We start from the raw sequence: 12,061 nt of genomic DNA on the forward strand, positions 1-12,061 counted from the left end.
TTGTCGTAACATCAGCGACATGTCCTGAGTCAAAGTCTGTCTTTGGGAGTCAGTGGGCAGCTTGCCAGCGGTTACCAATTTCCAGAGAAGCCCAATTTCTTCTTCTTCTTGCTGCTGTTGGATCCACTTATCCCGGGATTGCTCCAGCATGCCCCTAGGGGTCTCCGTGGGGGGTACTTCCTGGGTGGCAGCTGTAAGCACGGCAGCTGTGAGGGCGAACGGTATCTCTTCCCCTTCTAATTCGTCGTCTTGACACTTCCCTGGGGTTGTATGTTGAATCCTGGAGATAGCATCAGCGTGTACATTCTCGGCCCCTCTTTTATAGATAATTTTATAGTTGAATTTCGCCTTCCGGGCCACCCATCTTTGTTCCAGAGCTCCCAGTTTAGCGCTTTCCAAATGGGCCGGCGGGTTATTGTCGGTCCGCACCACTGCTTCGGAGCCCGCCAGGTACTCTGCGAACCGCTCCGTCATGGCCCACACTACTGCGAGGAGCTCGAGCTTAAAGGAGCTGTAGTTGTCAGGGTTGCGCTCGGAATCATGGAGTGAGCGGCTTCCATACGCGATCACTCTCTCCCGGCCGTCTTGAACTTGTGACAACACAGCCCCCAGCCCGTGAAGACTCCCGTCAGTGTGCAGGATGAACAGTTGCGAGAAATCCGCATAAGCCATCACCGGAGCATCCGAAAGCGCAGCCTTAAGGTCTTGGAAGGCCTCTTCTTGAGGTTGTCGCCACTGGATTTTTCGTCCATTTGCCCCAGTGGGAGCCCCCTTCAGCAGGTCGTGCAGGGCTTCTTTACGAAACAACGGTAGTATCCGGCCAACCCCAGGAAGGCCCGCACGTCTTTTATCGTCTCGGGAGTAGGCCATCCCTGAATGACAGCAACCTTTTCCCGGGACAGCCTTATGCCTTCCGCTGAGATGACATGACCAAGATATTCGATCTGGGTGCAAAATAGATGGCATTTTTGGGGTTTTACCTTCAACCCGTACTTATGCAGCCGTCCGACTACCTGCCCCAACCGCTTCAGGTAGTCCTCAAAAGTGGCAGCATAGGTGATGATATCATCCAGGTATATCAACGTGGCCTCAAAATTGAGATCTCCCAGACACCGCTCCATCAACCGCTGAAAGGTCCCCGTGGCGTTGGCCAGTCCGAACCGCATTCGATTAAACTCAAATAGCCCCATAGGAAGTATGAACGCTGTCTTTGCCCTGTCTTCTTCTGACATGGGTACCTGCCAGTACCCACTGGCCAGGTCCAAAGTAGAAAAGTACATTGCATTCCCCAAGGCAGACAAGGATTCTTCTATTCGGGGTAGTGGGTACGAATCTTTGATAGTGCAAGAATTCAGCTTTCGATAGTCCACGCAGAAACGTAAGGTGCCATCCTTTTTGCAGACCAACACAATAGGAGCCGCCCAGGGGCTTTGGCTTTCTCGAATCACTCCCTTTCGTAGCATTTGGGCCAGCAAAGTTTTCACCTCTTGGTAGAGTTGTGGAGAAATCTGTCGATATTGTTCACGGATGGGGGCTGCTCCTGCCGTGGGAATTCCATGGGTGATGGCGGTGGTACATCCAAAAGCTTCCTCATGACTAGCAAATACCTCATTGTACTGTCTGAGCAGCGTTTTTGTTCTGAGAGAGCTGGGCTACAGTTAGTCCGGAGAGTTCGGCCCGCATTTGTTCTAGGATGATTCGACCCTTTTCCTGAGTTGAAATTTCAGTAGCCTGTAGAGTACGGATAGTTACTGCCCAGGGGTCCTCGGTTTGCACTCTCAATTGAACTGCAGGGGCCGGCAGCACTTCTTCAAAAGGCCTTACTAGCTTGGCCAATTCTCTTCGGGGCTTCAGGGTGATGTCTTGGTCTTCAAAGTTGACGCAGCGCACCAGGACAGTCCCCTTCTGCACTGTGGTCAGGGAGCGAGCCACCAGTATGCCAGGGGGTAAGCGCTCCAAGTAGCATGCATGGCTCCACCTGCATCTCCACACCTTCCAATGGTATCGGGGCTCGGATGGGCATGGCCACCACTGTCTGTCCAGGGGGCAGTACGAGCAGGGGAGCCGCTGGCGCAATGACTTTGCCCAGGGCCTCGCCCTCCTGGCAGTCCTGGAGGACTCGTGCTTCCCGCACCAACTGCTGGAATACCTGTCCTTGGGCCGTGCGGGAACCCCACTGTTTCAAGATCTCATGCGTGGGATCATTGAGGAGTAGGTTGCCGAACTCCCGCAGTATGTTCATGCCCAGAATGACTGGGTGCTGTTTATCAGTTTCTCCGTGGGTCAGAACCACTCCTCTGCGGCCGAAGAATTTAAAGCACAGCGTCACCTGTACCCACACCACCCCGGCAACAAGGACCGGTAGTTGATTGGCGGCTACCAGTCTGATCATGGGCCCCCACTGGGGTCTCGCTGCCTTGGGGAAATTCTGCCGGAAATAAGTTGCAGGCATAGTTGTTACTTGTGACCCCGTGTCCACCAGGCACCGGACGGCAAGGCCCTCGACTTCTGCCCATATCACCAGACACTTTGCGACCAAATCTTCGGGACTTCCACCACCCCTAATCGTGGTTTCTGGCTCCGAGCGGCGTCCCCCCAGCCCGGAGCCCTCAAGTTTAATGGCCGCCGGGGTGGGTATCTCCCACGCCGGACACTCCCGGGCGAAGTGGCCCGGCTCCCCGCACTCATAGCACTGGATCTGCGAGGTCTGTCCGACCCGGGTGGGGTCCCCAGGGACCAGGGTTGAAACTAGGCCGTCCAGTCCCACTCAGTCCTTTTCACTTCAGCCAACTCGCCCTGGATGTTCTTCAACTCCTGCTTCATTTCCTCTACCCATTGAGGCTCCGCAACTGCGTTCAGGGAAGCCTCGACACTCCGGACCTTCCCCACGGGGACCGCCATTCCCTGCTCCTGTTCTCGAGCGCGTGCTTGACTTCCCACCTCGGAAAAGTCTATACGTGGATTCATTCTAGTCTGCTCCCGTAATGCCTGCTTTATTAACGGCTCCCGCAGTCCAGTCACCAACAGGTCGCGTAGTGTAATGTCAACAGGTCCTACCCCTATGCCGTCTTTTCTTTCGATGGCCGTGTGTAACTCTTGGAGGACATTCATATACTGAGTGATGGTCTCCCCCTCCCCCGACTGAACAACCGGGTTCATAACTCTCTCACATTGGTTGGGTCCACATGGGTCTGTTCTAAAATCTGCAAAACCTTATCAAAGGTGTTGTGGTGTCCCGAGGGTTTTAACATCACTGAATTCCGAGCCTCCCCGTCTAATGCCATGAGAGCTACTTCTGCTTCCAGGTCAGGAGTCATCGGGTGCATTCGAAAGAGACCCTGCATTCGCACTGTCCAGCTCCATAGCATGGTATTGGAGCCGGAAAATATAGGCAGGTTGCTCAGCATAGCCCCCAATGAAATGCTGGAATGAGGGCCCTCGTAAACTGTTGAGTTCACGGCCCTGCCCTGGTGGGGTGTCGTTGTCCGCACTCGGAGACTGCATACTGCAAACTTGCTGTTTCCTACACTTGGCGTAGTCGGCAGGATGCAGTGACTAGACGTGAGACTGGTTGAACTTTGAAAAGCAAACTTTTAGAATTTAAAGCCGCTAGGGCTATACTAAGCAACCAAAAAGGGATAACAACAGTTGTCCTCGCAGGGACTCAGTACAACCAAACACTATTTGAGAAGAACACGACTAACCCGGCCGAGGCCGGTTGCTATGGGGCCAAGGTATGGCCATCTACGGGTCCTTATACTCTATAAGGTCACTTATCCGTCCTGACGTCCCTTGGCGTCTCTGTGGAAGCTGCGTTGCTGGTGAAGCTGCTTTGGCGTCTTTGATGAGGCTGCTGTGGCGTCTTTGATAAGGCTGCTGTGGCGTCGCAGCCGCTGGGCCCAGCTGCTGAAGATTTGGAGTAGTCTTCGGGCGTTCCAGCGCCCAGGAGGAGTTGGGGCACAACAGGCCTGAGATGAAGTAACCCCCTTTTGTAACAGAGGGGTTGCACTTGTTAGCGAGTTCAATGGACTCCTATCCCCAAGCAGGGTTGTGTCGCAGTACTCAAGAGTGGCTGTTTACTGGCCACGCGCACAGCCTAGGGCTGTGTGCAGAGTGTCTCTGTTGACGAGGAACAGGCCCCAACTGCCAACAGCAGTGGGGTGAAGGCGGCTGTGAGCGGTGATAGAGAGGCCGCAACCACGGGCTGAAGTGAAACGGCAGCATCCTCGGGTGGCAGCGGGCAGTCCGCAACCGCGGGCTCAGCGGTAACAGTTGAGGATGACCGGGGGCAGATCGTAACCCGGGATTGGGGTGAAGAGGCAGTCCCCTGTCGGTAAGCTCGGCGCCTCCTTCCTGAGGGCCACTGCGTATCTACCCTCTGCTGCTGGTCTCTTCTTTGAACTGTCAGTGTCCTTCCCGTTCTCTCACGCCCCCTCCGTCTCCTGCTCCGTGTCTGATGTATCACCAACTGACTCCTCTGTGCGCTCCCTGTCCCTTTTGTACTCGCCCCTCCCCTTGCTGTCCTGTCACTCTCAACAGTCCACTCTCCTCCTCTGTTCCCCGGGTACTGTTTATTATTATTATTTATTGTTATAGCGCCATTTATTCCATGGCGCTTTACATGTAAGGAGGAGTATACATAAAAACAAGTACAATAATCTTAAACAATACAAGTCATAACTGGTACAGGAGGAGAGAGGACCCTGCCCGCGAGGGCTCACAATCTTCAAGGGATGGGTGATAATACAGTAGGCGAGGGTAGAGCTGGTCGTGCAGCGGTTTGGTCGATCGGTGGTTACTGCAGGTTGTAGGCAGGTTGTAGGCCTTAAGAACTCAGATGGCGGTCCCCTTGGTTCCGGCCCGGACACTCTGTGGGGGTCCTCCTCCCTACACTTTTACCAACTTTCTGTCTGTGCAGGCTAGATATTCAGGATTATGAGTGTGAGCTCTCAGTTTGTGCGTCTGTTCACATCAACCGTCAGGCCATGACCCGCAGTTCGTATTTAACAATGCAAAGTATAAGAGAAGCTCTGTAATGTATTTATCTGCGAAAAACACTGATGACCACACTGATGGTAATAACGGGACAAACAGACCATACACTGATGATAAAAACCGACACACAAACCAACACGGATGACACACTGATGGTAAAAACGGACACACGGATCATACACTGATGGTAAAAACCAACACACGAACCAACACTGATGACACACTGATGGTGAAAACAGACACACGGACCATACACTGATGGTAAAAACAGACACACGGACCATACACTGATGGTAAAAACAGACACATAGACCATACACTGATGGTAAAAACGGACACACAGACCATACACTGATGGTAAAAATGAACACACAGACCATACACTGATGGTAAAAACGGACACATGGACCATACACTGATGGTAAAAACGGACACATGGACCATACACTGATGGTAAAAACGGACACACGGACCATATACTGATGGTAAAAATGGACACACGGATAACACACTGATGGTAAATATGGACACACTGACCATACACTGATGGTAAAAACAGACACACAGACCATACACTGATGGTAAAAGTGGACACAGAGACCACACACGGACCATACACTGATGGTAAAAACGGACACATGGATCATACACTGATGGTAAAAACGGACACACAGACCATACACTGATGGTAAAAACGGACACACGGACCATATACTGATGGTAAAAATGGACACACGGATAACACACTGAGGGTAAAAATGGACACACTGACCATACACTGATGGTAAAAATGGACACACGGACCATACACTGATGATAAAAACGAACACACAGACCATACACTGATGGTAAAAACGGACACACGGACCATATACTGATGGTAAAAATGGACACACGGACCATACACTGATGGTAAAAACGGACACACAGACCATACACTGATGGTAAAAACGGACACACGGACCATATACTGATGGTAAAAATAGACACACGGATAACAAAAGTGAAAAGTGAAAAAGACTTGGGTATACTAATAGATCACAGACTGAATATGAGTCAACAGTGTGATGCAGCAGCAAAAAAGGCAAATGCAATTCTAGGATGTATTAACAGAAGCATACAGTCTAGATCACGTGAAGTCATTATTTCCCTCTACTCCTCTTTGGTCAGACCTCATCTGGAATATTGTGTCCAGTTTTGGGCACCACATTTTAAAAAAGACATCAACAAACTGGAGCAAGTTCAGAAAAGAGCGACCAGAATGGTGACCGGCCTGCAAACCCTGTCTTATGAGGAAAGGTTGCAGGATTTGGGAATGTTTAGTTTGCAAAAGAGAAGACTGAGAGGAGACTTAATAGCTGTCTACAAATATCTAAAGGGCTGTCACATTGTAGAAGGATCAACTTTATTCTCATTTGCACAAGGAAAGACTAGAAGCAATGGGATGAAACTGAATGGGAGGAGACACAGATTAGATATTAGAAAAAACTTTTTGACAGTTAGAGTGATCAATGAGTGGAACAGGCTGCCACGAGAAGTGGTGAGTTCTCCTTCAATGGAAGTCTTCAAACAGAGGCTGGACAGACATCTGACTGGGATGATTTAGCGAATCCTGCTTTGAGCAGGGGGTTGGACCAGATGGCCCAGGAGGTCCCTTCCAACTCTACGATTCTATGATTCTATGATTCTAACACACTGAGGGTAAAAATGGACACACTGACCATACACTGATGGTAAAAATGGACACACGGACCATACACTGATGATAAAAACAAACACACAGACCATACACTGATGATAAAAACGGACACACGGACCATACACTGATGGTAAAAACCGACACACGGACCATACACTGATGGTATAAATGGACACACGGACCATACACTGATGATAAAAATGGACACACGGACCATACACTGATGGTAAAAACCGACACACGGACCATACACTGATGGTATAAATGGACACACGGACCATACACTTATGGTATAAATGAACACACGGACCATACACTGATGATAAAAACGGACACACGGATCATACACTGATGGTAAAAACCAACACACGAACCAACACTGATGACACACTGATGGTAAAAACGGACACACAGACCATACACTGATGGTGAAAACAGACACACGGACCATACACTGATGGTAAAAACAGACACACGGACCATACACTGATGGTAAAAACAGACACATAGACCATACACTGATGGTAAAAACGGACACACAGACCATACACTGATGGTAAAAATGAACACACAGACCATACACTGATGGTAAAAACGGACACATGGACCATACACTGATGGTAAAAACGGACACATGGACCATACACTGATGGTAAAAACGGACACACGGACCATATACTGATGGTAAAAATGGACACACGGATAACACACTGATGGTAAATATGGACACACTGACCATACACTGATGGTAAAAACAGACACACAGACCATACACTGATGGTAAAAGTGGACACAGAGACCACACACGGACCATACACTGATGGTAAAAACGGACACATGGATCATACACTGATGGTAAAAACGGACACACAGACCATACACTGATGGTAAAAACGGACACACGGACCATATACTGATGGTAAAAATGGACACACGGATAACACACTGAGGGTAAAAATGGACACACTGACCATACACTGATGGTAAAAATGGACACACGGACCATACACTGATGATAAAAACGAACACACAGACCATACACTGATGGTAAAAACGGACACACGGACCATATACTGATGGTAAAAATGGACACACGGACCATACACTGATGGTAAAAACGGACACACAGACCATACACTGATGGTAAAAACGGACACACGGACCATATACTGATGGTAAAAATAGACACACGGATAACAAAAGTGAAAAGTGAAAAAGACTTGGGTATACTAATAGATCACAGACTGAATATGAGTCAACAGTGTGATGCAGCAGCAAAAAAGGCAAATGCAATTCTAGGATGTATTAACAGAAGCATACAGTCTAGATCACGTGAAGTCATTATTTCCCTCTACTCCTCTTTGGTCAGACCTCATCTGGAATATTGTGTCCAGTTTTGGGCACCACATTTTAAAAAAGACATCAACAAACTGGAGCAAGTTCAGAAAAGAGCGACCAGAATGGTGACCGGCCTGCAAACCCTGTCTTATGAGGAAAGGTTGCAGGATTTGGGAATGTTTAGTTTGCAAAAGAGAAGACTGAGAGGAGACTTAATAGCTGTCTACAAATATCTAAAGGGCTGTCACATTGTAGAAGGATCAACTTTATTCTCATTTGCACAAGGAAAGACTAGAAGCAATGGGATGAAACTGAATGGGAGGAGACACAGATTAGATATTAGAAAAAACTTTTTGACAGTTAGAGTGATCAATGAGTGGAACAGGCTGCCACGAGAAGTGGTGAGTTCTCCTTCAATGGAAGTCTTCAAACAGAGGCTGGACAGACATCTGACTGGGATGATTTAGCGAATCCTGCTTTGAGCAGGGGGTTGGACCAGATGGCCCAGGAGGTCCCTTCCAACTCTACGATTCTATGATTCTATGATTCTAACACACTGAGGGTAAAAATGGACACACTGACCATACACTGATGGTAAAAATGGACACACGGACCATACACTGATGATAAAAACAAACACACAGACCATACACTGATGATAAAAACGGACACACGGACCATACACTGATGGTAAAAACCGACACACGGACCATACACTGATGGTATAAATGGACACACGGACCATACACTGATGATAAAAATGGACACACGGACCATACACTGATGGTAAAAACCGACACACGGACCATACACTGATGGTATAAATGGACACACGGACCATACACTTATGGTATAAATGAACACACGGACCATACACTGATAAAAACGGACACACGGACCATACACTGATGGTATAAATGGACACACGGACCATACACTGATGGTATAAATGGACACACGGACCATACACTGATGGTAAAAACGAACACACGGACCATACACTGATGGTAAAAACGAACACACGGACCAAATACTGATGACACCGGTACCATTTTTTCACATACGTCTTTAACCCGTATGAATGAGGCCTTACAGACTATTTTTAACTGTCTAATAACAGAAATGTAATAAAAAAAAAAAAGTTTCAGCATTAGTATTTTATAGAGGTAGTTACTAAAGCAGACATGTCTGCACTAGAAGAGGACAGCGGGGACACTCACCTGGTTGGCAATTGTGTAAGTTTTAGGGATGGTCATTTGGATGTTATTATAACCATAAGCTACAGCGGCATCCTCTACAATGTCACACGCATGAATAATGTCCGCTCTCGTAGGGGGGACCTCAATCTCCAGCTGCGCTCCGTCTTCTAACACATGAGATTTCAGACACATCCGGGTGAGTAGTTTAGCCAACTTGTCTGGGGTCTCTCTGGGGAAATGTAAATGACAAAACTATATGGTGATGCTTTATCAGCGGTCATTGATTGGGCTGCACTAGCTGTATTATTAGAAAGGTATTCCAATAAGAACAAATTAACACTTATCCACAGAATAGATTATAACTACTAAATCGGGGTGTGGGGGGTATCCAACTGCCAAGAGCCCCATCAATTACCAAAATGGGTCACTTATGTCTCCTGTGGAAGGGGGCTGCAGCTGAATATCTGCACGGTTGCTCTGTTCATTCTCTAGGAGTCTGTTGGTGCAGGAGTATCAGTAGTCCCATAGACAATGAATGGAGCAGCAGCGCATATTTTTTGACTGCACGGCTAAAGAGAGTCTGCAGCAGAAACAAGCTTCATATCAGAATGGCACTAATCCTGGTACAGATCTGCACCCAGCAGAAAGCCACGAATCAGTGTGGGATTTCTGGAACAGATCACGTAGCAATTATGTGCCAGGAAATCTAAATTCCACAAATCTTGCACCACTTCATGAAGCAATGCCGTCTCTGCTTTACACAGAGGTTACACCAGTACCCTTCGTACATACTATAGGAGATTCTGAATTTAGAATATCAGCTTCATCAACAGTAAAATATGCCTGTCCTCATTTTAGGAACAAAGACATGGAATTAACATCCAGAACGGAAGCAGAGGGACCGGATACGATATTCTGGGGTCCATTTGGATACTGCTGGTTTTTAAACAGAAGAGAAAGAGCAGCATGGAGAACCATTTTAAAAACTGACACAATGTAAATCAGAAGCACCCCATAAAAATAACCAATGGGGTCCCCTGCTTCCGACTGCATCAGTTATACAACAGAGGCATTTAGGAAACGGTTTCATTTCAGGCATAGGCAAATGGAATTAAACTGTCAAAATGCAACATAGGGGAACATAGAGGAGGTTAGCGTTAATCAGCAGAGGATTCTCACATTTCTTACCTGATCCCAATTTTGCTGTTGATTTTCTCTGCACTCAGAGTCTCCGTCCTGTACGCCAGCTCCTGCACACGGAGCAATGATATGTTACCATTAACCTATTGTGTTACTGCCCCCTACTGGTAGGATCACAAGATAATAACTTACATTATGTCCACCATGTAAGTTAAGTGCAGCCCAAGCATAAAAAACAAGAGTCACATTTTGCACGGATTTTGTTGGAATATCTCAGCAGGGCAGTAATGAAGAATACTCACAATGGTCACAAATTTGAAAAGGGACTTTTGGGTAAAAATCAATAATTTCTTACTGGGTAGAAGTAACTTTTTCCATCTGGGTAGATCACTTCCGCTGCCTCCACACTGAAAATAGAAAAAAAGAAAACTCTTAGAAACAGAAGACAGTGTGTAGACGTTTGCTGGCAGAGCTTACACCCATGAGATTAGTGCTTAGACCTTGTAAAGAATGGGAAGTGTAACTTGTCTGGTAGCCGGCTGTCCGATTGGAATCACAATGATTATATATCTGTGGATGTACGACATTAGGAATTGTGTGCAGTGATTATCCGTGACGCCTGGTAGGTCCTATTGAATTTATTCCCATTCTTGTACACAAGTCATTTCATCACCGACAGAGGATGTAAAGCTGCCCATACACACATCAGATCTAAGTGGATGGTAATGGCCGATTTCGACTGGATAGAGGAAAATTGCCCATTTAAATCAACAAATGACTGGTGAACTTTCATAATCTTTTAAGACCCCAGTCGGCATGTTGTACAGGTGGAAACGATGAATGATTGTTCAATAACCAGGCCCTTCTTACTGGAAAGACATTCATGATCGTCAGCTGATTGCTCTCTTAAAGGGACCCAGTCAGGAGGATTTTGCTATATAATCTGAGAGCACCATTATGTAGGGGAAAGGGAGCCTGATTCAATTCATGCCTCACTTACTAGGCTGCGTGTTGCTGTTTCAATACAATCAGTGTTTTATCAGCAGGCGATTATCACTACAGGACAACTGGCCTCGTGCCTCCTAGTCCAACCACTCCCCAAGCACTGATTAGCAGCCCTCTGTCATTACACAACATATACAGAAAGCTGTTATGTAGACTGGTTATACACAGCTCAACAACCGAGCTCTGCTAGATCTTCTGTAGAGAAAACTGTGATTCTATCATAACTACACCCAATAAACTAAGTGACACATCGCTGGAGTCAGGGTGTCTGTCCCTACATCATGCTGCTCTCAGATTACATAAAGCAACATCAAAAAAATGAGCTGGAACACGTTGATATAAGTGTAATGTGTACAGGTGTACATTCCCATTGTGGGCATTAAACACACCCTAGAATTAAAAAAAAACAAAAAAAACCCTATAGTACGTAAATAATAGTGCATGTAAATAACATGGGGTACTTAGCTGACATCTAAAGTAAAATCTCTCTATATGCCAGCCGACCTCAATAGGTCTGATCACAAGTGTCAACTAAGTGCCCTATGTTATTTACATGTTTTATTACTATTTACTCACTTACTTACTGCAGGGTATTTGTTCACTTTGTTTTTATGCTGGGTTGTGTTAGATTACATAGCAAAAACCTGCTGACACTCCCTTTAAGGCTTTGGACATGTATGGCTGC

General features: G+C 47.0%; 1 protein-coding gene across 1 annotated transcript in view; it reads right to left on the reverse strand.

Annotated features, from left to right (window-relative positions):
* The window catches only part of FARSB (phenylalanyl-tRNA synthetase subunit beta), a 121,643-nt gene that overhangs the window by 74,238 nt on the left and 35,344 nt on the right, over window positions 1-12,061 (reverse strand). Inside the window, exons 10-12 of the mRNA XM_073581125.1 lie at window positions 10,727-10,778; window positions 10,420-10,481; window positions 9,253-9,460 (exon numbers count right to left, since the gene is read on the reverse strand). Of these exons, the coding sequence (XP_073437226.1) occupies window positions 9,253-9,460; window positions 10,420-10,481; window positions 10,727-10,778 (322 nt within the window). The remainder of the gene's footprint in view (window positions 1-9,252; window positions 9,461-10,419; window positions 10,482-10,726; window positions 10,779-12,061) is intronic.

Source organism: Dendrobates tinctorius, unplaced genomic scaffold (genome assembly GCF_039654945.1).
Source record: "Dendrobates tinctorius isolate UK_male_01 unplaced genomic scaffold, ASM3965494v1 ptg000069l, whole genome shotgun sequence".
Classification (NCBI taxonomy): domain Eukaryota; kingdom Metazoa; phylum Chordata; class Amphibia; order Anura; family Dendrobatidae; genus Dendrobates; species Dendrobates tinctorius.